This window comes from Stegostoma tigrinum, chromosome 13 (assembly GCF_030684315.1).
Source record: "Stegostoma tigrinum isolate sSteTig4 chromosome 13, sSteTig4.hap1, whole genome shotgun sequence".
Lineage (NCBI taxonomy): Eukaryota > Metazoa > Chordata > Chondrichthyes > Orectolobiformes > Stegostomatidae > Stegostoma > Stegostoma tigrinum.
This window is the reverse complement of record NC_081366.1, coordinates 46020704-46047654: the sequence shown is the minus strand read 5'-3', so window position 1 is coordinate 46047654 and position 26951 is coordinate 46020704. Positions and strand designations below refer to the sequence as shown.

Genomic DNA, 26951 nt, shown 5'->3' with positions numbered 1-26951 from the left:
AAGAAACAGAGAACTCTGAGACCCTCTTGATGAAGGCTGGACATATAAAGGAATTGCATATCCATGGTAAAGAGCAGGCAGTTGGAATCCACAAACTGAAAATTCTGAAACTGACGTAATATGTCAGAGGGATTGCAGATGTAAATGGGAACGGACCCCTCAGATGGTCATTTTGGAACTATTCTAATACCATCCGAATAAACCTGCTATTTCAGAAGTAGGATTGGATGAGGTTATGAAAATAAAAGACAATGGCATAGATAGTTATAAATAGAAAGGCTATGAGGATTTTAAAACTGAAGCATCACTGAACTGGGAGTAAATGTAGGTCTGTGAGCACACAGGTGATGAGTGTATGGGGCGTGGTATGAGTTAGAATATGGTCAACTACAGTCTTTGTACAAGCGTAAATTTTTAAAAGTGTAAGTTTACCAGGATGTTATTGGAATAGTTCAGTCTGGAAGCAGCAAAAGTTTGGGTGAAGTTTTCAGCAGCAGGCAGGTTATCGGAAAGGTGGAGACAAGCGATGCAATATTGGGCCGAAATGACTTGGAAATTCATCTCAAGGTCAAGTAGAATGCCAAAGTTGCAAATGGTCTGGTTCATTCTCAAACAGTTTCTATGGAAAGCAATGGGGTCAGTAGGCTGGGAATAAAATTTACAGTGATGATATGTAGATATGTGGGCCCAATATGTTTACTATTTCCATGAAAGGCAGTTGATGGAATTACTAGATATGAACTTTTTAAAAGATAGAGATCAGTTTTAAATAAAGGCACGTAATATGTAAAAATCGTGGTAAGATACTGAAATAACTGAGGTTGAGCCAAAGAGGGCAAGAAGGGAACATAGAACTTAAGCTCAGAATGTGAGGCAATGGTGTAAAATATTGATAAAAGCAACTGATAAATTTGGACACAGTACAGTAGCTGAAGACATTATTAACAAAAGAGGGCTGCAGAGCACTTGAGGAATATCCTATCCCTAGTTAAGCCAATGTATCCTTCTGAGCTACAGACCTATCAGATTTTGTGATATCATTCATTTTAATTGTTTAAACATGCTTCCTGCGTATTTCCTATTGTGTTGCATGCAAAAGGTGCTGTGGTACTGGATGGAATCAGGATTGAGGACTGTGGCAGCACTCATAGGGCTGTCATTGCAGTTGACAACTTCCATTGAACCAAAGTTTTCTGGAAGACTCTTGTAAAGAAGATGTCTTGAGAAAACAATTAGAATTGCTCCTTCAATGCGTGGAATGTTTGGAATGCAATTACTTGTATTTGTCCTCATATTGACACCAGTACAAAAATTTCTACTTTAGAGTAATCAGAGAGAGAGATTTAGGAAACAGAACTTAGTAAAGTGACCAACACTGATGACTTTCTTACCTTCCGTGAAGGCCCAGTGAAGAGTTTTACTGAGGAAGTTGGAGTTGAGTTCGCTGTTGGTAACAACAACCATGCTACGACTGAACATCTCTGCAACAGGAGTCCCTTACGACAAGAAATTAGCACGAAACAGCAGAAAATGTTGTGCTTTCAGTAATGCAGAAGTAGCACTAATCCAAACCAAAATCCATTAAATCCTTCTAAAATCCATGTACATATGCAAAATCTAATCTTTAAGAGTTTTGTTTCACACCTGTAGACAGTTTCACATAATATTTCATATGTGATGGGATCTGTGCTTAATGGATGGCTCAGCAAAGCTCATACGTTGCTTGAAGAAGCAAATGTATTGCTAGAAGCGCAAGAGCATTGCTGGGAAAATTAGGTACAAAGATAGAGAGACTAAAAGTGAAATAATTTCAAATTAACTCCAATCTTTTTAATAAACTAATTTACAGTTCAGATTTCAGAATTATTCAGCATGCTTCCATTTATATATGAAATATAAAAGTCTTCATTATCCATGAGAAATGGGGGCACGGACTTCACATATATATATCACCAAAAAACACCATTCACACTGTGATGTTTACTCAGACAGACCAGACAAAACAATTGCGGGGGGGGGGGGGGGGGGGGGGGGGGCGGTGGTGAAGAAAGGCTGGGGCCTCGGGCTGAGCTTGGGCTGCTGAAAAGGAGGATCTGCAGGTAGCAAATCAGCAGATAAAGAGGACTGAGTGTAGCAGAGGGAAATACTAGGTTTTGGAAAATTCAACTTGAAATAAACATAGGAAAGAAAAAAAATCAATCATTTCTAGACCTACTAGAAGACATCTCTTAATAAAAACCAAGTCATCAAATTGAATATTTTAACATGGAGATTAGTTAAAAGGAATGCTTTATCAGACTAAAAATAAAGCCAAAGGATAATGGAATCAAAGAAAAGAATAATACATTACTGAAATCCTGCCAATAATAGATCTATCCAATTATTTCCAATGACCTGTAAATGTTTTAAAGTATTCACAAAATTTCTTTTTAATATTATGAAGTCCCTCCTCTTATGTCTGATTCAAGTAAAACTCTTTCAGAGATGGTAGGAACTGCAGATGCTGGAGAATCTGAGATAACAAGGTGTTGAGCTGGATGAACACAGCACGCTAAGCAGCATGCGAGGAGCAGGAAGGCTGACGTTTCGGGCCTAGACCCTTCTTCAGAATCCTTTCAGAAAAGGATTCTGAAGAAGGATCTAGGCCCGAAACGTCAGCCTTCCTGCTCCTCGCATGCTGCTTAGCGTGCTGTGTTCATTCAGCTTGAAACCTTGTTATCTCAGTAAAACTCTCCTTTGTAATCTCAAGGCCTGGACTTCTAAAAGTATGATGCCCAGAACTGAACCTCAGCTGAAAGCCCAACCAATGTTGTAATACAGTTTTAATATAACTTATTTGATTATCCACTCTCTTCCTCTATTCATAAAGCCAATGATCCCATACAGTTTTCTGTCCATCCTCTTTTAAATTGTACTCTTTGGTCGTATGGCCTGTCTTTATTCTACCACATGTATAATTTAAATAACATTGTGTTAAATTTTACCCTGCGCTTTCCCAATTCATCAGTCTGTGTCCACCTGGCATCTGTTATAGTCTTTTTTATTGTTTATTACATTTCAAAGTTTCACATCATTTGCAAATTTTGAAAATTATTCACTCTATATTTGGATGATATATAATTAAATGAGCAGCAGTCAGAACAATTACTGAAGAATGCCAACATATTCTTCCCTCCAGAATGATATGAAAAAAACCCACTGCTCTCATAACCAATTTTGTATCTATGACACTACTTTTTCTTTAATCCCATGAACTTTAATTTTTCTAACAAATTATATGGTACTTAGGGCAGCACAGTGGTTAGCACTGCTGCCTCATTGTGCCAGGAACCGGGGTTTGATTCCAGCCTTGGACAATTGGCCTTGTGGAGTTGCGTATTCTCCCTGTGTATCAGTTTGCTCCGGTTTCCTCCTACAGTCCAAATATGTGCAGATTAGGCAGATTGGCCATGCTGAATTGTTTGTAGAGTACAGATTAGGTGGGTTAGCCATGGTCAAAAGCCCACGGGGAGTTATGGGGGATAGGGTGGGGTCCTGTTCGGAGGGTTGATGTGTACTTGACAGGCCAAATGCCCTCTTTCTGTATCGTAGGGCTTCTATGAAATCTATTCTACTTTGCCGGAATTCTTTGAAACTCCTCATAAACAACAGCCTCACTAAGCAATCCTCAACATTACCTCAAGGATTTAATCAGTCATTCACGCATGATGTGGGTCTAACATGATTTACTTTCAATAAATCTGTGCTATCTTTCATTTACTAGTCTATACTTTTCCATAGTTCCAGTCAACTTTGTTAAGAAAGACAAGATGATGTATTTCCACCAGTGCTGTGAGAATGACTGACTTGTAGTTGCCAGGTTTATCCTTGGTCTTTTTTTTCCAAATAGAGACAAATTTGCAAACCTCTAGTACTTTAAATCTTCTCTTAAATCAAAGTGATATCAAAGAGTTTGGCCATGCAAAATCTAAGTAGCTTCCACTCTCTGTAGCCTAGATCCATTCCATCTGAACTAAGTAATTTTTCTACTTTGAGGATTGTCAGACTTCAAATAGAATCAATAGATGACATACAATTTCTTGATGAATGTCATCTATTTTTCAGTGAATTAACTAGATTACAAAGCAAAGGTACTCCCGTTGTTTTAATGTAAAATGGAATAGTAACCATGTAAAGGAAGGGAGATGTGTTTCCACCCAACCAAACAGGGAGTCTGTGCTAGATTTAGTTCTGGCAATGAAATGAAGCAACAGGAACATGGATTCATTGATAATACACTGAGAACATCAAAAATAAGATAATTCATTAGCTTTAGAATAATTATGAAAAGTAAAACATACAGTCAGGAAAAGAAACATTATTGGAGAAGGGCTAACTCTAGTGAGTTGAAAAAGACTAGGTTAAGAAGGTTGGAACTGGAGTTTTGTACTTGAAACAGTAATTTTGCAATGGGAGGCTTTCAACAAGGAAAGATTTTACATAGAGTCATACAGCATGGAAGGAGACCCTTCGGTCCAACCAATCCATGCCGAACATAATCCCAAACTAGTCCCACCTGCATATTAGATATTGTCCTATGAAGGGTAAAGGAAGAGCACCCAGAGCTGAAAGACTGATATAGAAATTAAAATGAGACAGGAAAAGAAGACTTATAACAATTGCAAAATTCATGGCTAGTAGAAAAGCATTTTGAATATACAAAGTATAAGGGAAAGGGAACTATGTGGGTGAAAAGAGAGTTTAGGAGAAAATAGATTAATAGCAAACATAACAAACTTAAAAGTAATTTTTAAACATATAGTTATTAAAAGAGTAGCCATAGAAAGGCAGAGACATCAAAAAGGAAACAGAAAGCATGACTGAGTTGCTAAATTAGTTTCTTCTGCTTCTGCCTTCACCGGAGAGGATTCTGTCAATGTAATGGTACACAAGAAGGCAGTATCAATCAATACTGAACAGGATGAAAAGAGAATTTATTTTGAAGTCTGACAATCCTCAAAGTAGAAAAATTACTTAGTTCAGATGGAATGGATCTAGGCTACAGAGAGTGGAAGCTACTTAGATTTTGCATGGCCAAACTCTTTAAATCTTCTCTTAAATCAAAGTGATATCAAAGTACTAGAGGTTTGCAAATTTGTCTCTATTTGGAAAAAAAAGACCAAGGATAAACCTGGCAACTACAAGTCAGTCATTCTCACAGCAATGAAGGGTCTAGGCCCGAAACGTCAGCTTTTGTGCTCCTGAGATGCTGCTGGGCCTGCTGTGTTCATCCAGCCTCACATTTCATTATCATCAAAAATAATGAGTTGTCTCGCTGCAAAAGTGTTTGAATCTTCCACCTCCTTACTCTGAAGGTGTTTCTTTCATTCATTCATTCACTTATTCGTTCGGGTCATTTAAACCATAAACGGAGACCTAAACTTCTGTCAAGTTGTTATTAAGCATTACCTGTTTATAAACTGAAGTGAAATCGCTGACACAGGGGATACAACGCACTACTGGAACTGGGTGTGAATTTGCGGCGTGACGTACAGGCAATTAAGTGGTGGCAGCAAACAGAGCGAGGAAATCTTCCTTATCCCGGTTACTCACAGATCAGCGTGGGGCAATGTCACACCTGCGGCAAATCGGAGCTGCAATAGGGACTCTGGTTGCAATCTTGGGCAGCATTGTGTTCATCTCGTGGAAGTATTTCAACGGCAGCAGGCGACACTCTGAGGAAGAGTACAGTTTTATTCAAGAGGTGAAAGACAGAGAGCTGGTAGGGTGGGTGTACTTAGCCTGCGTGTAAGGAGGAAACAGGAACTGGCAGCTGTCGATATCAAATCCTGTTAAGATTATGTGATTTGTAGCGTATGTGTTTTTTTTTGCAGAAAATTAGGACGTTAAATGTTTGCAGCAAAGAGTAACTCGAGGCGGATGTTATTCATTTAAAGAGATGGTTAAACAATTGAACAGAGAGATGCTTTTGAAATGCCCTATTAAAGAGGTAGGACAGGCATTGTTTACCGAACAACCTTCTCAGCCACTCCTCCGATCACATTTGTAGGCTCAAACAGAAAGTGATGTAAAGAATGTCATGCTCTGATCTCGTGAGGAATGAAGAAACCGTTTGAAAGTGTACGTTGTGTAAATAATGGTGTTTTGGCTTACCGATATTTAGAGTAAAACGGTTTTGCTGATTTCGAATTTTTTAAAAATCATGAGAGGCGGCACTGTGGCTCAGGTGTGAGTACTGCTCCCTCCCAGCACCAGGGATCCGGGTTCGACCCTATCCTCGGGTGATGATTGTCTGTGTGCAGTTTTCGCATTCTCTCTGTGTGGAAACCCTCGGGGTGCCCGGGTTTCTTCCCACAGTCCAAAGATGTGCAGGTTAGGTGGAATGGCCATGCTAAATTACCCATTGTGTCCGGGGTATACAGGCTAGGTGAGTTAGCCATGGGAAATGCAGGGTTTTTGGATTGAGGGGTGGGTCTGGGTGGAATGCTGTCCGGAGGGTCGGTATGGATTCAATGGGCTGAAGAACCTGCTTCCATACTCTAGGAATTCTACGAAAGTTACAACAGTTTAGCAATAATGATGAAACAGTGTTTGCAAATGAGGATCGAGTTACATCAATGAGCCGAAATTTGGCTGGTGAAGTTTACGTTATCCAGTTTGGTTGGAGGAGTAGAAAGGCAACTTGTTGTATAAGCGTAGAGAAATTTGAGTGCTTCAGTACCAACGAATCTTGGTGTGCTCCTGCATGAGTTGCAGAAAACAAGTATACAGGTAAAGTGGGTAATAAGCAAGGCAATGGAATTTTCAGATGTTTTTTGTTCAATGGAATAAGGTATAAAAGTAGGGTTTGTTGCTGCAATTGTACAAGGTATTAGTGAGACTGCACTTGGAGTATAGTGTACAATTTTGGTTTCTTCCTTGCAGAGGGATGTAGTTGTATTTTTGACAATTCACAGGAGGGTCACTGGTTTGATTCCAGAGGTGACGGATTTGTCTTGTGAGGACAGAATGAGCAGTTTAGGTGTCCAAGCTCTGGAGCTTGGGAGAATGTAATAGAGGTAGATAAGATGCTAAAAGGAGTTGCCAAAGTTGACAGCAAGTATGTTTTCTCATGGGGCAATTTAGAACAAGAGATCATAGATTTAGGATAAAGAATAGCAGATTTAAAACATAACTGAGGTGAAATTACTTTTCCCAAAGGATTGTGAATCTGATGTGTGATGGATGCTGGCACATTGAATAGTTTTAAGGAGGAGAAAGAGACCTTTTTTAATAATGCTCTCAAGGATTATGAGAGCTGACAGGAAAGTGGAGTTCAGGGTGAGATGCGATGAGCCATAGTCGTATTGAATGGTGGAGGAAGGGTCACCGGACCCAAAACGTTAACTCTGTTTTCTCCTTCACAGATGCTGCCAGACCTGCTGCGCTTTTCCGGCAACTTTGTTTTTGTGTATGAGAAAGTCTGGTTGTACTTATAAGTTGATAAATCATTGGGACTTAAGAGATGCTCTGGAGGAAACTGACAGGAATGAAGGAGGAAATTGTGGAGATACTTGCCATAATTTTCCAATGCCCCTTTGTGGGAAGGTTACTAGAGCATTATCAGTTACAAATATTCCACTTTTGTTCAAAAAATGGTGTAAGCATAAACCCAGCAACTATGACTTGACAGTTTAACCTCAGCTTTGGGTAAGGTTTTAGAAATAACAATCTGGGATAGCTATGGTTTTACTTTAGACAGCCTATATCAATTAAGGAAAGCCAGCACAAGTTTGTTAAGGACAGCTTTCCACCTCGTAGGACACTGGTATGCGACATGGTGATCAACTCTGCATTGAGGGCAAATTGTGTTTAACAAACATGATTGAGTTCTTGAGGTAATGAGATTTGCATGGGTAATTAGGTTTCTATGTTATATATAGTCTTCAAGCCAAGGGGGGAAAAGGGACAATGGCAGCAATTATATGAAGGTGGCTGACTGTCGGGAAACAAGAGAGTAGAGAATGATTTATTGTTTCTTGGACCAGAGGAAAGTATGTATTGGGGTCCTATACACCATTTATTTTCTTAATCTCCAGTCAATTGCCTCTACTTGGATGCAAAGGGCACATTTGCAGATGAAACAAAACTTGGAAGTATTGTGAACTGTGTGGAGGATAGTGACAAACTTCCAGTGGATGTAAACTGGCCAAATGGGTGGATGTGTGGCAGTTGAAATTTAATGCAGAGAAGTGTAAAATAGCACAATTTGGTAGGAAGAATGGGTTTAGATAAAATACAGAAAGAGTCAAATTTGAAAGGGTCTTCAGGAACAGAGGCTTTGAGATACACACACATCATTGTAGGGGACAGGGCAGATTGATAAACTGATTAAAAAGTCTTGGGGAAACTTTCATAAGTAGAGGTATAGAATACAAAATTAAGGAAAGAAGAGAAGATTAAGAGGAGATTTGATAGAACAATGCTCAATGTCATGAAAAATGAGATAGAGAAGAATTGTTCTTGGCAGGAACATCAGGAATGGAACGACATTAATATTAAGATGATTGGTTCTTTTGTCAATGAACACATGAGAAAAAACTGTCTCCACAGCGCACAGATTCTGGAATGCACTGTCTTGGAGAGTACAGGAGGCAGGTTTAATCATGACTTTCAAAACAGAACTAGATTAGGAGCCGATTGGAAGTGGGTCCAGCTGAATTGCTGTTGCAGAGAGCTGGAACGGACACAATGGGCTGATTCTATAAGGCCAAAAAAAAACAGGGATTGGATCAGGGAAAATCTCAGTCACCTAGTTCAGCATGAAGCAACACAGTTTTGAATTGAACCACCAGAGCAGTTTTTAGAGCTCAAACTCAGTCAGTTGTCAGTCTTTGTTGTAAATATTCATGCCTATGCTTCAACTCCGCAGCTTCCAGCATCTCCTCTTGCTTTCAGGAAAATTTTATTTCAGAAGTAATTTGACTTCCTTTCTCACATTTTTCTTTGTTCTGCTTAACTACTGGTGGAAAATATCCTTTGCAATAAATTGATCATAGAGAAGCTGAGGAGAAATTGAAAGTCTATGACCCATCATCTGTCTAGTTATATTTTTAAATGGATTAATTTTCTTTTCATACTCTGCTACATAAACTTGCTTTCTATTTGAGTTATTTAAATACCATAATGTCATTATAGCACAGAGGGAGGCCATTTGATCCATTAAGGCCCTGATGGTTCTCTCTAGAAAGATTCACTTAGTCCCAATCCCCTCCTCCGTCCCTTATGCCCTGTAAGTTTACTTCTTTCCAATTTCTGTTTGAAATCGTTTATCTGCCCCACTTCCATGAGCCCAACTGATTGGATTTCCAGGTCAGTACCATTTAGTTCTTACAAGTATTCTGCACATCCTTCTGTATCTCTTACCCAAAAAGTCAAATCTCTGTCCCATAACACTTGTACAATCAGCTAAGAGAAACATATTTTTGTTTAGTCTGTATTACTTAAATCTGTCATAATCTTATTTACCTGTATTGGAGCTACTCTCAATCTTCTTCACTCAAGCAAAACAGCTCCAGCTTCTCTAACTTAGCCTTTACAGCTCAATTCCCACATCCTTGGAACCATTCTGGCAGGTGTCCTCTATAACATCTTGCTTTCTGTCATTTAATTTAAATTTATTGATTCTCATACACTTTTTGGTCTTTTTTTTATTGCTTGCCTTTTATAAATGGCAGGGGGAGGTGTAAGGTGTGGATTAGAACAGTCTTAATATAACTTCAATAGTGAGAGAATAGCAAACAGTAACATTAGGGTATTTTCCTCCTTACTGTTCATGAAGATAGACCTGCAGAACAAATCCATGCAATGTTCGACTTAATCAGTTTAAACGTGGCTGAACAGAGACTTTTGTACAAATCTCTAAATTGTTGGATACAAAATGATGCAAAACATTTCACAGCATTGAATACTCATTACCTCTAAGGGAATGGAAAGTTAAGTCATGGTGGCAGAAAGTTGGGTAAATTTTAAAGCATTTCACATCAGGTATATTAAGGTTGGCGATTCAAAGGGATATTGATGGAAGAACCAATTTCTGGAAGCATCGTTTTTCAGCTGAGCTTTGTGCCCTAGTTACCCAGTTAGTTTTTATGTATGATATCTTGTAGTTTAATTGAATTGCTTTCATTTGATTGCATGGTTTGCTTTTATTTTTCAAACAGAGCCAGCCTAGAGAAAAACAAATTCTGGTTCTTGGTTTAGATGGTGCTGGGAAATCTAGCATTCTCAACTGTTTGGCCACTCACACAGTGAAGCATAGTACGTCACCTACTCAAGGCTTTAATGCTGTCTGCGTTCACACAGAAGGTTGTAAATTAGACTTCCTTGAAAGTGAGTATAATATTTTTCATTCAACGTTGTTACAGGATACAAAGTCTAGAAGAAATTTATTTTTCAAATAGTTTTTCTTGGGACATGTTTGTTTGTCCAAGCGTTTATTCACCTGGCCTAATATCTTCTATATGACGTACTGGTTTACTATGTCATCTGCTGGAAAACTTTTTTCATAGGATCAAAATAGATTGAGTTTTGACAAGACTGCTACGTGAAATTGATAATAAGACGCAAGATGTAATTAAGAAGCCAATGTGAAAATTTATATCACATCATACAGAGAAGAGTAAGTAGAGATAAAATACTGGTGATAGGTGAAGCCAAAATGTCTTTACAAGCCTGAGGTTGTAGGAAGGCAAATGGTGTATATTTTGTTTTTATGATATATATTACATTAACTAATTTAACATTGATGTTAAAGAGCAGGGAAAATTGATTAAAATAGAAACTGTCAGTTTAAAAGGAACAGAAGAAGCAGTTAACCTCATCCTCAGTGATATTCATAAATTAGAGTTAGCCAAATAAATTTTTGACAGACAGATTAGAGCCGAGAGGAAAGAAAGATTACTTTTCAGCTTTTGCCATAGGCCTAAGAATTTTGAATGATGCTCCAATATCTTGGCAAACTCTCAAGTCTTGAACAAAAAATAAGTACTAGGCACAAAGGAAAATAACCAGCTTCTTGTAGATTCCAGTGGTGGGAGTACTTTTTGAGGTCAGAATTGATAGGAAGGTTACCTGCTCCAGAAGTATGTAATTACCACATCTGATCAAGTTGATTTGGAAAATATCTGAAAACACCACAAATGAAGAGGGAGCAGTGGAGCTTCAAAAGTGCAGATGCTTGTAACACAAGTGAGAGAGATAAGGAATTAAATTGCTGAAGGACAGTTTTCTTTCACAAATCTATTAGGCAGAACAAGATTCAAAATATAATGATTCAGGTAGCGAGGGAGAATTGGATATTTTACATACAATGAAGGTTTGGCCAGTGAAGGGAGCTGCTGAATACAATATTGAATCCTTAGAAAAAAGTGTTGAATGAGTTAGATTTTGAATTTGGGAAGTTGTTAGGAATGAAAATGGAAAGATTCATTGAGTTAATTGAATGAAAAAGATGAAGGAATACTACAGTGCATTTAGTGTCAAGGAGAATTTTGTTTCCAATCTCTAGCATCCACAGTGCCTTTTTTAAAAAATTAGAATATTATTAGAGACCTACATGATGGTAATATTATTTTGAGGTGCACAATGTCAAGTGTTGTCAGAGGCTTTGGAGATGTCTAAAACAGTAAAGGCTTATTCACTAGAATATTTATGAGGTGTCTAACTTCCCGAATAAGAATGTCTGAAATTAAGCAAGCTAAAGATCATTGGCATAGAACTTTTAATTTAGTTGGTCTTTATAAGCTGCATCTGTGGCTACCATCCGGTGAAATCAACCTTACATCTGTTGAGCCAAAGTAGTAGCTTTTTCAATGTGTGTTTGTTTCTAATTATATTTCTGCAAAGTTTCTTGGGATGATTACAATGGTAAAGATGGTATCCAAGCTTTTGCTGTGTGTTGCAGGGCATTGCTGAGATCCTAATCTGTTATAAAGTTGAAAAGAAATAACCGGGGAATGAAAAGCAGGGGATTGCCTATGCCAGTAATTCTTCGTGCATGAAGTTTTTTGCTGTTTGTGCAAGGCAGCTTTATGATTTCTTATTATTTAAAGCACCTTTTTTGTTGTGAACAGATAATCTGTAGATGATCACATTTTCTCTTTCACTCTGATATCAAATGATTTAATTGAATCTTCTGAATTAAAAAAAAACTTAAACAGATAATAGGAGCTTAGTCTTGAAAAAAATAGAACATCACAATTACAACTGCACATATACAGATGAATCATGACACTCTATTTGGAATATGTTGCATAATGAAAGGCAGGACTCCTACTGATGTTTGGCGAACCCGCAGATCTAGAAAAAATAAATATTTAGGTAAATACTGAAGAGACATTGGAGAAATATCCTTTTATAATTATGGAGATAGGACCACCACTTTAAAGAGTTTACCCTTTTAATAAATGCAGCTTTTTATTTGTATAACATATAGCCATGCAATCATATGTTTTATCGAAATATACAAACAACAGTGTGTGGAACCAATCAATAAAGATTTGCACATTGTACAGAGTTTTTATTGTGTTGGTCTTTCTGATGGCATAATTGTTAATTGAGGTTGCTAATGAGGAAATACGGTCAATGGAACATATTTGTGGACACAAGGATGGTTTGAAGTGTGTATATTTTGATGCTAGAAGTATCAGAAATAAGGCGGATGAACTTAGAACATGGGTCAGTACTTGGAACTATGATGTTGTGGCCATTACAGAAATTTGGGCAACTCGGGGACAGGAATGGTTGTTAGAAGTTCCAGGATTTAGATGCATTAAAAGAAACAGGGATAGTGGTAAAAGAGGTGGCAGAGTGGCATTGCTAGTCAGGGCTAATATAGCAGCTACTGAAAGGCAGTTTGAGAATGATTAGAGTCAGTTTGGTTTGAAGCCAGGAACAAGAAAGGAGCAGTCACTTTGGGTTTTTTTTTAAACAGACCCCCTAATAGTTGCAGAGGAGCAGATGGGAGGCAGATATGTGAAACAGGATGGTAGGCTAGATGAGGTAGATGTTAGTAAGGAAGATGTACTAGGAATTTTGAGGAATTTGAAAATAGATAAGTTTCCCCCCCCCCCCCCCCCCCCCTCCCTGGTCTGTTGGGATTTATCTGAGGATTCTATGGGAAGTGAGGGAAGAGATGGCAGGGCCTTTAACAATGATCTTTTCATCCTCACTGTCCATGGGTATAGTGCTGGAAGATTGGAGAGTGGCAAACGTCATTCCCTTGTTCAAAAAAGGGAATAGGGATAACCCCAGATATTACAGGCCAGTTAGTCTTACTTCAGTGGTGGGCAAATTATTGGAAAGGGCTCTGAAAGATAGGATTTATGATCACATGGATAGGCATGGTTTTGGTAGTCAGCATGGATTGTGAGGAGTAGATCATACCTCACAAACCTTTATTGAATTCTTTGAAGAGGTGCCCAAACTGCATGGATGAAGGTAGAGCAGTGGGTGTGGTATACATGGATTTAAGTAAGGCATTTGATAAGATTCCCCATGGCAGGCTCATGCAGAAGGTAAGGAGGCATGGGATAGGGGGAACATGGCAGATTGGATTCAGAATTGGCTGACCTTTAGAAGATGAAGTGTGGTAGTGGATGGAAAATATTCAACGTGGTGCTCAGTTTTGAGTGGTGTACCACAAGGATCTGTTCTGGGTCCTCATCTATTTGTGCTGGGGTTTTTTTTGCAAATTATTTCGATGAAGGAGTGGAAGGGCAGATTAGTAAGTTCACAGATGATACAAAGGTTGGTCGAGTTGTGGATAATGCAGAGGGCTGTCCTGGGTTACAAAGGGGCATTGATAGGATGCAGAGCTGGGCTGAGAAGTGGCAGATGGAGTGTAACCCTGAAAAGTGTGAGGTGATTCATCTTGGAAGGATAAACTTGAAAGCAGAATGCAGGGTTAATGGAAAGATTCTTGGCAGTGTGGAGTAGCAGAGGGATCTTGGTGTTCATGTCCACAGTTCCCTAAAAGCTGCCAGCCAGGTGGATAGAGTTGTTAAGGTGTATGGTGTGTTAGCTTTCATTAATAGAGGGATTGAGTTCAAGAGCTGTGAAGTTATGCTCCAGCTATACACCACCATGGTTTGGCCACATCTGGAGTATTGTCCAGTTCTGGTTGCCTCATTACAAGAAAGATGTGGAAGCATTAGAAAAGGTGGAGAGGAGATTTACCAGGATGTTGCCTGTAATGGAGGGAAGGTCTTACGAGGAAAGGTTGAGAGAGCCAGGGCTTGTCTCTTTAGAACGACGAAGGATGAGAGGTGACTTGTTAGAGGTGTACTAAATGATCAGAGGTATAGATAGAGTGGACAGCCAGAGATGTTTTCCTAGGGTGGAGGTAGCTATTATGAGGGGGCAGAGTTTTTTAAGTGAGTAGCGGTAGATTATAGGTGAGATGTCAGACGTAGGTTCTTTACTCAGAGTAGTCAGGGTGTGGAATGCATTGTCAGAGAGGGTAGTGGAGTTGGCCTCATTAGGGGCATTTAAGTGCCTATTGGATAGGCATATGGATGATAGTATAAGGTAGGGGTGGAGGTTAGATAGACCTTAGGTTTAGGGTAAATGTTTGATACAACATCGTGGGCCGAAGGGCCTGTACTGTTCTATGTTCTATAATTATACCTATAAATTTCTTTATGCAGATGGGTTTGTTTTTTCATGCAACAGTTGAGCTTTATGGATACTGTTTGTATGAAGTTTATCATTATTATTCAGTCAAAAAGTGAGGGTCAGCTTGTCTGTTAGTACAAGTCTATGTTGTAAGAGGGATGTGACAACACTGGAGAGGGTGCATAGGAGATATACCAGGATGTCGCTTGGGCTGGAGCATTTCAGTTATGAAGAGAGATCGGAGAGACTGAGATTGTTTGTTTCCCTTGGAGCAGAGGGAAATTGAGAAGTATAAAATTGAGGTGCATAGATAGGGTATACAGGAAGAAAACTCTTTTTCCACTGATGGAGGGATCAATTTGACATACGGGCAGAAGTTTTAGAGGAAATGTGAGGGAAAGCTTTTTCATCTGGAGAGTGGTGGCAGTTTGGAACCCACTGCTTGTAAGAATGGCAGAGGCAGAAACCATTTAACATGCAAGAAGCATTTAGATGTGCACTAGTGTTGCCAAGGCATACAAGGCTACAGGCCAAGTGTTAGAAAATGGGATTAGCGTGGAAGCAATGGGCCAAATACTTTTTTTTCCTCTGCTGTAGATCTCTACAACTCTAAGTTGTGTTATCAGCATTGACCGAGGATAGAGAAGTAGTTAAAGGGCAGTTTTTTGACTTGAATAAAAGAAGTAGGTCTGTTTGAGGAGTGGGGGGAAAAAAGTGGCTGATCTCCTTCAAGTAAATTGTAGTTAGCTTTGTGGCAAAATAAGAATCTCTGATTAATAATTTCAATTGATCTGTACAAACAGAATAAGCTTTATTTAAAAATCGGTTTCAACCTGTACCTTTTCAGGCAAACAACAATCATCTCTTTGGCAGTTGTTGTCAGTACAAATAACTGAACCATTCTGTCAAACTGAAGATTTTTTTTTCCAAAATTGATGCTATTAATGCCTTTGCTTGCGTTCAGAAGTGAACCAAGTTAAAGTTGACTAGAGTGATCCATGTGAAATATTCGTGTATGCCAGTCAACAGATGTAGGAAATATCCAACTTTGATTTCTTGGATCATTTAAACCATTATGGGAAGCATTTGAAAGCAAGACAGTTAACATCTGGTAGTAAGGAGTGTGAGTCTTGTTGAATTTTTAAGATTTTATTCTTCAAAAGACAGCTGCAACATAAAACATGTCTAACGCAGTAAATCAAAACCTGGGTTATTCCTATGTATTTATCTACATTGAAATGAACTTTTTAATATGGTTATTCTCATCAGTTACATTGTAGGTTTATGAAAAATTGCTGTATACAAGAGTTCTGTCGCATTTGAAGGCTAACATTGCAATATATTGACAAACAGCTAGCTTAGCCAGACTTGTCCTTGTCATAGTAAACTCTCAAGCTTGAGTCTTCAGTATCTTCTCTCAAAATTGGCCATTACTGTAGGATCAACCTGAATGACAAATCTAGGCTCCATTATTCTATCATTCTCTATTATCTAAAAGTGTGTTAACCTCTGTCTCCAATGAGTACTAAGAGATCACTGAAGTTCTCCAGTAAACATTGGGAAGATTTAGGAGTCAGTGCTTTTATTCAGCAACAATTCCATTCTCGTCCCTGGTAAATGTATCAAGTTGAACAGAGCCCTTCATACTTTTTGATCATGAGTTTCAAATTCATACTTTACTGCAGGCTCAGTTATTCCATTGCTGTCTTGCTCAGCCTCCTATCTTGTAGTCCCCAAAAATTTCAGTTCATCCAAAATTCAACTGGCTGTATCTCTGCTCAGACTGATGCACCTTGACATCCCTGAATGCAATGTGATGTAAACTGTGATTTACCTATATATTTTAATATTATTTATTCAGCATCTGGACTTGAACTAGTGGATTTTCTGTGTCTGTAGGGGTTTAATGGTTAATTTAAGTATTTCTGTAGCCAATTGTGATTTTTATGTTTAAAACAGTATGAAAGAGAGAAACTTCTTGGAGCATAATGGAGTTTTGTTTACATTGGGAGAGCTTTAAGAGTTTTGAAGAGCTAACAAAGTGAACAGTTTTGCATTAGGAACAGAAACAGACGTTGCTGGAAAAGCTCAGCAGGCTTGGCAGCATCTGTAAAGAAAAATCCAGGGTTAACATTTTGGGTCCAGTGACCCTTCCTCAGAACTTATGCTAGCTAGGAAAATGTGGTATTATATACCAAAAATAGCAAGGTGAGGTGCTGGCTAAGGAGTAAATGATAGTTGGGGATAGAGCTCAAAGAGAGAGAAGAACAGTTGGACAGACAAAGGAGTTGATAATGATCTAGCTAGGAAGATGAATAGCTGTTAATCAAGACCATTAGTGGCTAATAATAGTTAGTGTGTAATGGCAGGCTGAGTGATAAGTAAGGCCTGGTGTGCAAGTTAGGGGCTAGGACGTGAGAGAGCTCAGGCCATAAAATTATTGAACTTGATTTTGAGTCCAGAGGGCTGCAGTGTCCCTAAGTGGAAAATGAGGTATTTGTTCTTCCAGCTTGTGCAGAGCTTCCCTGGAATACTGTGTCAAGCCAGAGACACAGATATTGGCAAGGGAACAGGGTAGTGTGTTAAAGTGGCAGGCAACTGGAAGCTCAGTCTTTTTTGCAAGCAAAATGAAAATGTCCAGTGAAGCCTATGCTTTGTTTCCCCAATATAGAGGACACGAGATTGTGGGAAGTGCTACCTCACCTGGAAGGTATGTTTGGTCCCTTGGATACTGGGGAAGGAGGAGGTAAACGGGCAGGTGCTGCACCTTCAGTTACAGGAAAAGGTGCTGTGGGGATGAGGGGAGGGAGCTGTTGGGTGTAAAGGAAAAGAGCGGACCAGGGTGTCCAGGAGGGAACGGTCTCTGCGGAAAGTGGACAAAGGAGGGGAGGGAAATATGTGTCTGGTTGTGGCATCTCACTGGAGGTGGTGAAAATGGCAGCTAGTGATCTTTTTCATGTGGATGCTGGTGGGATGGTAGGTAAGGACAAGGGGAACCCAAACGCTGTTGCGGAGGATAGAGAAGGGGTGAGGGCGGAAGTGCGGGAGACAGATCAGACTTGGTTGAGGGCCCTGTCAACAATGGTGCTGGCGAATCCTTGGTTGAGGAAGAAGGTGGACGTTTTGGAGGCTCCTTGTTGAAGTTGGCCTCTTCTGAACATTTGAGACGGAGGAACTGAGAAAATGGAATGGAATCTTTTACATCCTTGCACTCTGCTTCCTGTAAAATTCAGGTAGCTGTGGGAGTCAGTGGGTTTATAGTGGATATTGGTGTCTAGACCATCCTTGGAAATGGAAACAGATGTCAAGGAAGAGAAGGTAGGAGTTAGACATAGACTAGGTGAAAGTGAGAGCAAGGTGGAAGTTGGAAGCAAAATGGTGAACTTTCCCATTTCTGGATGAGAGAGGGAAGCACTGCTGATATCGTTGATTTTATATGGATAAAGAGTTGTGGATGGGGGCCAGAATAGGACTGGAACTAGGTATGCATACCCCATGAAGTGAAAGGCATAACTAGGGCCCATGCAGGTACATATGGCCACGCCTCTGACATAAAGGAAATGAGAAGAGTTAAAAGCGAAGTTGTTGAGGGTGAGGACAAGCTTAGTCAAGTGGAGGAAGGTGGTAGTGAGTGGGGTCGGTTGATGCCTTTGCTCCAAGGAGAAGTGGAGAGCCCTGAAATCCATCTGGAGGGAGATGGACATGTAAAGGGATTGCATGTCCATGGTCAAGAGGAGGAGGCTGGAACCTGCAGACTGGAAATTCTGCATCTGGTGTAGAGTGTCAGAGGAATCACAGATGTATGAGTTGGGGGATTGGAGCAGGGTGGAAAAGACTGGTTCAAAGTAGGAAGAGATGTGTTCTGTGGGGAAGGAGCAAGCAGAAATAATCAGTCTGCCCACGCAGTCCTGTTTAAGGATTTTTGGAAGGAGATAAAAGTGAACAATGTGGGGGCTGGGGTATATCAGGTTGGAGGCAGTTAAAGGGAGAACACCAGAGAAGATGAAGTCAGTTACCATTGTTGATACAATGGCCTGATGTGCCACGTTAGGGTCATGGTCCAGGGGAAGATAAGAGGAGGCACCTGAGAGCTGTCACTCAGCCTCTGCAATGTAGAAGGCAGTACGCCAGACTGTAACAGCACCACCCTATTAGCAAGCTTAATAACAAATTCAGGGTTAGAGCTAAGTGCACAAGAGTGCAGTCAATTTGGAGGGAGAAAGGTTGGTGAGGGGGAGGCAGAGAAATAGAGGCAACCAACGTCATGTTGACAATGCTCAGTGAACAGATCGAATACAGGTAAAAGGCCAGAGGGAGAGATTGTCAGAATGGGGTGAAGGGGTCTGTGGGACAGGGAGAGGACTCTTGTCCGAAAGAATGGGCATGGAGACGAGAATGACAGAAGAGTTCCATGTCATATCATGCCCAAAATTCCTTAAGTAGCGTTTGCAAATGGATAAAGCTGAGACCTTAGCTGAGTACAGAATGCTCAGCATTGGAGAGCGGAAGGTTAGAGAGGTGGGGTTGGGAGAGGGGGTGGACTGAGAGGGGAGGAAGGTTCCAGAGGGCCATGGGTATCTCTGAGTTGTTGCACCTTTGGCTCCTGATGCCTGAAAGGAAAAGAAGAAAAAGTTTCTTGTTAGCCTGTCGAATGAGCTGGAAATTTTGAAGTTGAAGTGGAACTGGGGAGTGGTGCGACCCTGAGCCAGCATGATGTGATGATGTTGGAGAGAGGTCAAGAGTGTGCGTGTGATGCCACATGGCACTGAGTGTAGATCTCGGGATGCAGCAAGAGCAGCTGTCTGTAGAACATTGAGCATCACAGAGAGATCTGTGATCTTGTTTGGATTCAAAGCACGAGAGGTGAAACTTCAGTTGGAATCTGTTTGGGGTGAATCTGACCCGGAGGCAGTCACTGAGGAATGTAATATGGCTGTGGAAACATGTTTTAGCAAATACCTGGTCAAACACCTGGCGTGACGGTGAAATCAATGTTGGTGGACAAGAAGAAAGATTGAAATGGAAATCTTGTCAGAGGAGCGGAACTTCAAGGTGTGCATGCCTAGAAGAGATGTGGCTGTGAGTTAAATACTAAATAAAAATTGAAAGAACGTTACGTTAGGTTCGGTTTACAAAATCAGATCTTTTTTTCATATTTGGGAGGGGAACAAAAAACCTATTCAGTTTCAGTTTGGGCAGTTTTGCAGGAGCCTTGGCTAAAGCTGGATTTAAAACGTTCACTTCTGAGAAAGGAAGATAGTTTACTAAAGAGGGGAGAGGTTATCTCCTTCTGAACTGATTGCCCTCCGTGTGCTTAGATTCAACCCTAACTTTATCGGCAGACTTAATAATTAGGGTGGTGCTGTTGCAATGTGGCATGCTGACTCCTACACTGAATAGTTTGAGAAAGAGGTTACTTCATTATAAGGAGCTTAGTTTAAAGGTTTCAGACCAGAAGTGTTTGGTTAAAACCTTGAAGGATTTATTTTGAAGTTCAGAAAGCCTCTTCCTGGAGTCTTTATACATTGAGTGCAGACTAGCAGATTTTCAAGATGTGACTTTGCAGGCAGAGTTAAATTAAGCAAAATTGACGTGAAAAGACAAGGGAATTCACTCTGGTACGACTATTGTAAAGCCCTTTTTTAGCAATTAATAGGCTTATATTTTACCATGTTTGAAAACCTGTATACTTGAGTTACATATTTTGGTTTATCCTATTTTATCTTCTTTTTTTTATTGTTCAACCGAAAACTGCAGCATTTGTTTCTTGAAGATCTGTTTTTATTTTATAGTTGGTGGTAGCTGCAATTTACGCTCGTACTGGAATCTATACCTGAACAAAGCACAAATGTTGATTTACGTGGTGGATTCTGCAGACCAGGAACGTTTGCCTCTTGCTCGGCAGGAGCTGCATCGGCTGCTCAAAGAAGATCCAATGGTGCCACTACTGCTATTAGCACACAAACAGGTAACTTGTTTGTCTGAGGTGTTCTGTGTGTGGGTAGAAGGTTAGGAGAAATGAGAATGGACCAATGAGCAGCAAGCTTCCTTGCCTCGCACGCTGAAAGCAATTAATCTTGAGGAATCGTGACTTGTTCTCCCAGAAGACACGAATGTATGATACACATTATATCGGCTGAGAATCTCTTCAACTTTCCAAATTAGTGGCTGGTACGTTCTGAAGAGAGAGAGCCATGAGAGTGACTGCCCTTCACATTGAAACAGTGTTTTGCGAAGTGCATCATCAAGGACCTTTGGTAAAACTGAAGCTAGTGGGATTCGGGGGAAATTTTTGCATTGATTCAAACTATACTTGCGACAAAGGAAGATGGAGTGGTTATTGAAAACCAGTTCTCGTACGGAGCACAGTTACAAGAGTTCCTCAGAGTGATGCCCAAGGAACAAACATCTTCAGTTGTTTCATCAGTAACATTTCCTTCATTAGACCTCATGCTAGAGGGATAGAGTTATACGGTTTGGAAATAGACCCTCAGTCCAAATTATCCATGTCAACCAGATATCCTAAATTAATCTAGTGCCATTTGCCAGCATTTGGCCTAAATTCCTCTAACCCTTCCTATTCAGGTACCCATCCAGATGCCTTTTAAATGTTGTAAATTGTACCAGCCTCCACCACTTCTTCTGGAAGTTCATACCATACATGTACCACCCTCTGTGTGGAAAAAGTTGCGACTTAGGTCCCTTTTTAGATCTTTCCCCTCTTACCTTAAACTATGTCCTCTAGTTTGGACTCCCGCATCCTGAGGGGGAAAAAGACCTTGGCTAATCACCCTATCCAGGACTGCCATAATTTCATAAACCTCTATAATATCACCCCTCTGCCTCCACTTCGGGGGGAAAGCAGTACCAGCCTATTCAGTCTCTCCCTGTAACTCCAACCCTCCAGTCGCAGCAACATCCTTGGAAATCTTTTCTACACTCTCTTAATCTGAACAACATCCTTCTTATAGAAAGACAACCAGAGTTGTACACTGTATTCTAAAAGTGACCTAACTAATGTCCTGGAAAGCTGCACCATGACATACCAACTCCTATGCTCAATGCACTAACCAATTAAGGCAAGCATACCAAATACTGCCTTCACTACCCTGTCTGCCTGTGACTCCACGTTCAAGGAACGATGAGCCTGTAACTCGAGGTCTCTTTGTTCAGCAATCCTCCCCAGGATTTTACCATAATGTGTATTACTCTTGGCCTGATTTGCCTTCCCAAAATGCAACACATCACATTTATTTAAATTAAACTCTGTCTGCTACTCTTCAGCCCGTTGGACCATCTGATCAAGGTCCCATTGTATTTTGAGATAGCCTTCATTGTCCACACATCACGAATTTTGATTTGCAAACACACCACACCTCCTATATTCATATCAAAATCATTTATGTAAATGACAAAAGGTAGTTGACCTAGTGCTGATCCTTGTGGTGGACCACTGGTCACAGGCTTCCAGTCTGAAAAGCAACCCACCACCATTTCCTTCTGTCTCATACTGGCATATCAATTTTGTATCTGAATGGTTAGTTATCCTTGTATTCCATGTGATCTAGCCATGCTAACCAATATACCATATGGAACCTTGTCCAATGCCTTATTAAAGTCCATGTAGACATAGTCCACCGCTCTGCCTTCATCAATGTTCTTTGCTGCTTCTTCAAAAAACTCAATCAAATTAGTGAGACATGATTTCCCATACAGAAATCCATGTTGACTATCCCTAATCAGTCCTTGCATTTCCAAATATATGTACATTCTGTCCCTCAAAATCCATCCACTGACCTCAAACTCACTGGTCTATAGTTCTCTGGCTTTTCTTTATCATTTTCTTAAATGATGGTCCCACATTAGCTAACTCCCACTCTTCTGGCACCTCCACTGTTGCTATCAATGATACAGATATCTTGGCAAGAGGCCTAGCAATCTCTCCCCTTGCTTCCCAGAAAGTTCTGGAAATACACTTGATCAGGTCCTGGGGATTTATTCACTGCTATGTATTTTAAGACATCCAGCATCTCCTCTGTAATATGGACATGTTTCAAGATATCACTATTTGTTAAATGTTAAATGATGAATACACCATGTGAAGCACTATTTACAGAACTGAAGCAGTCCATGTATGAATGCAGCAAGACATGGACAGCATTTAGGTTTGGACTGATTATTGACATCACAGCACACGCCATGCAAATTCTAGGCAATAATGATCTCCAACAAGAGAATTTCTAACCATCACCTTTCGATACTAAGTAGTGTGCCATCGCTGATTCCCTAATGTCAACATCCTAGGCTTACCGTTGATTAGAAACTGAACTGGACTGGCCATGTGAATACTGTGCCTTTTGGAACAGGTCCAGAAGTTCTAACGAAAATCACTCCTTGTTGCCAAGAGCCCATCCATCATATAAGACACAAGTCCAGAGTATCATGGAATACTTTCCATCTGTCTGGAATGAGTGCAGCTCCAAAAACATTCAAGAAGGTTCATAACATCCAGAGCAGCCTGTTGGACCTGCACTCATCTACCAACTTAACACAGGAGCAGGAGTAGGCTACTCAATCTGTGGACTGCCCTGCATTTCAATTAGATTATGGCGGAACATCTACCTCCATATCCCTTGATATCATTAGTCTCCAGAGATTTATCTACTTGTGTCTTCAACATACACATTAAACTTTCACACAGCCCTCTAGAGTAGAGTATTCTTTTAATTCACAACTCTCAGCAATAAAATTCCCCTTCATCTCAGTATTGTCTACCTCTTGTACTGAGATTAGTCTGAATTTCTGTCCCTTGTTTTAAACTCAGGTGGAGATACCACATCTGCACCCACTCCCTGTAGATATCAATTTAAAATATTTCTAATTCCTTCACCACTGATTTGGTGTGTGTGTGTGTTTTGTTTTTAAAAGTGTACTGCAGGAAGTTATCAAAGCTCTGTAAACAGCACCTTTCAAACCTGAGACCTCTACCAGGAAGATGTACAAGTGCAGCAGAAACATGGAAACATTACTACCTGTTTCTTTCCAAGCTACGCATTATCCTAATTTGGAATTATATCACCATGCTTTCACTATCCCTGATTAAAATTCTGGTATTCCCTTCCTAATGACTCTGAGTGTGCCTTCAGCAGGTCAGGAAGTTAGCTCACCATTACCTTCCAATCCTATTGGTGATGGCAATACTAGCCTTGTCAGCGATGCCCACATCCCATGAAAGAATAAAATAATCAGATTTACAATCATCGTAAGTAAGAGGTTCCTTGTCCTGTTTTATTTATTTTGTTCAATTTTTAATTGAATTATCCATGTCATGTCTATAAATTGTATTTCACTGGTGAAAATACTTTCGCTATCGGATTTTGTGGAAAAATGGTGTAGTTTGTGTTCCAGTTTCTGGAAAGATTTTGCTTAACATTCCCTGTCCTTTTAAAGCATTCCTTTGTTTAATTTTGTTTTTACCTATCAATTCTATATTGAGCTTTCCTCCCTCATTCCTACAAAATTTCTGAGACATGCCCTAAAATGTCATCCTTGGTCTTATCCTTTTCCTGATCTTTGTTGTCTTTTGTTATCATCATCCATAACAGAAGGCTCAGCTTCCACTTCCTTAGAGCATACTCAATTCCTCCATGTGATTTGACTGCCAATTTTTGAAGAGCATTCATTTCCTCCATCTAAATATTAGGAAGTCCTAACCCATCGACTCCATCTTCTGCTTCAGGTTCCATACTGTTATGACTGCTTCAAATCCCTCCTCCAGTACAGAGCCAGACAGTTTACAAACCTGATGATCTATTCAACACTGAAGATAACTTTCCATCTCAAATCTTCTTCATTACAAAGACTACCTACTTCTATTTCTATGCTATTACTTAGGTTCTTCCGCCTTTTGTTGAAACCCTCACTTATAATTTTACTAATTCTAAACTCAGTTATTCCAATGCATCCTCAGTTAGCTCCCTTTCTTCTATAAACTACTATATCACTCTGATATAGTTGCCTGTATTCTATTGTGCATCATCCCAAATTGGTATCTTTGATAAATTTTAAAATTGTACGTGTAAATTTTTGAACAAGTGGTCTTGGCACCAGTCCTTATCGAGGATATGCAATGCAGTTGTGTGACATGTGGAAAGAAACCCATAATGTGGCGATTTGAAATAGCTATTTTCCCCCTTCTCACTTGTCTAAGCCAGCTCATTATTCACTTGACCATAAGTCAGGCTGTTTGAAAATCCCAATCAATTACATCTATTGCATTATCATTATTTACGTTCTATTATGAGTTCAAGGTTGATCCTGCATGACCTTTCCTTTTGAAATCTTGCTGACTATTGTATTATAACATAAATTTGTATTTTACTTATTAGTGTTTATTACACATTTTGACTTGTGATTCCACATTTCTTCCAATCACTGAAGACTTGCTGTATTCATCAACCACTTCAGTAAATAGCTTTGAAATATTTCAGTCACTGTTCTCATGTTCTCCATAGGACCTTGATGGAGCTCTTACTATGTCTGATCTTCATAGAAAACTACTACTCCATGACAGGAATTATGAACAAAAGCTTTTCCTCATGGCAACTAATGTCACTGAGGATGGAACGGAGATCCCTGAAAGTATTCACAATGTTAAGGAACTTATTATTCAATTGATTTCACAGAAAAGCTGAACAAACATCAATTAATGTTTCTAGAGGGTTGTTAGAAATCTACTTACTAGATAGCACCATAATACTTAACTACAATTAATCTGCATTTTCATAATTTATTTAGATTGCAAATGAGAAGAAAGTGACAGATTTACCTTTATAAGAAATGTATACCAGTATGCATAACTGAACTTTCTTCAGTCCTTGGGTACAACTACCTTCTGTGGCAACTGAGTTCAGCATTTTTAAGTGTAAAGTTACAGTTTTGGCAATCTTAATGTTAAAGAATTATTTGGTGAAATTAATATCACTTGTTTAACCTACGTTCTTTGATTATATTAGATACAGCAAATAGGGTGCTGTGCTTTCCTTTTAACTTCAAAAATAAAAATCAATGACAGTTGAAATACTTTGTGACAATATTGTGAAAGCGACAGCTTTCAAATAATGCAAATATTTTGGAAAATGCAAATCATTTGACAAATTTTGTCAGCCTTCTTCCATATCTTGACTTACCCATTGTTTTCCAATTTGGGGTCAGAATTCATACTACTTTACTCAGTGTTTGTTGTATTATTGAAGCTTCAGTCTTTCTACCAGGCTCTTACAATATTCATTGATATAAAATATTTTTGTCTGATAATCAAATGTGTAGATAGTAGTAGATTTCTGTGGAACTGCCAGGTGACAGTAATTTAAATGAAAAACATGTTTTTATGAACTTGAACAAAATTCGTATTCACAATACAGAACATGGGGTTTACCAAAGTTGACAAGTTGCTTACTTTGATAGCAGAATAAAAATTTTCAATTATAAAAGTTCCACAAGTTCAAAAAAGGTATTTGCTCATAACAATATGTATTTGGAATTAATGACTTTATAAGAATTGGATTTTCTGACATAACATTCAATTTCAATATATCATTACCTGTAATGTATCTGGATTCAAGTAACTACCTGTTCTAATTAAATTAATGGCATTGACAATTTCAACAAGATGCTGGCAGACTGATTTTGTTACTGCTTATGATCAGTATTTTTGTACGTAAGAGGTACCCTTGGAGTAAGTGTCCCAATTAAGTTATTCAAATAGCAAGTTTCTTATGCATTAAGCCATATTTATTGACAAAGGATATTTATTCTCACTCATTCATCCCAAAAATAATGTATCACTCATTCATCTCTCCAATGAAAAGACTAAATTGTCTTTTTTTGTGACAGATCTGTGATTTCTTAGATGCTTTAACGTTTGAGTGAAGTTCTGGCAAAGCAAAAGGTTCTCGGTAAGGCTTTCTGTAGCTGCAATTCTAAAGCTTCTAATTTTAGATATTTATTATCTTGGCTGCTTGGATGACTTGCAGCTAATTCAGAGGGTTTTTGTGGAACTCTAGCTATAGAGCAGCTTCTGACTTGGTTAGAAGATTTGCTAACCAACAGAAAGTAGATCAGGACAAACTGGGGGTCTTTTTCTGGTTGGCAAGACATAACTAGTGCGCTGCCACAGGTTGGACCTCAACTATTTACAATCTTTATTAAGTTACTTTAATTAGGGATAGAAGATGCTTTGGCCAAACTTGCAGATGATACTAAAATAGTTGGAAAGTAAATTGCATTGAAGTAGT

The 26951-nt window shown here is 39.4% G+C and overlaps 1 protein-coding gene across 4 annotated transcripts; it reads left to right on the top strand.

Annotated features, from left to right (window-relative positions):
- The first annotated feature begins 5506 nt into the window (after nucleotides 1–5506).
- On the top strand, nucleotides 5507–26319 carry LOC125458495 (ADP-ribosylation factor-like protein 9). 4 transcript variants are annotated; one of them, XM_048543790.2, is made up of 4 exons: nucleotides 5507–5761; nucleotides 10203–10371; nucleotides 20448–20623; nucleotides 25170–26319. In XM_048543790.2, the coding sequence occupies exons 1-4, from the start codon at nucleotides 5609–5611 to the stop codon at nucleotides 25347–25349; spliced, it is 678 nt and encodes a 225-aa protein (XP_048399747.1). In that variant the 5' UTR covers nucleotides 5507–5608; the 3' UTR covers nucleotides 25350–26319. The 4 variants fall into 4 exon arrangements, with proteins under 4 accessions (XP_048399747.1, XP_048399748.1, XP_059506708.1 ...); XM_048543791.1 differs by having other exon boundaries at nucleotides 5515–5743; XM_059650725.1 differs by lacking the exon at nucleotides 5507–5761 and adding an exon at nucleotides 5794–5989.
- The last annotated feature ends 632 nt before the right edge of the window (nucleotides 26320–26951 follow it).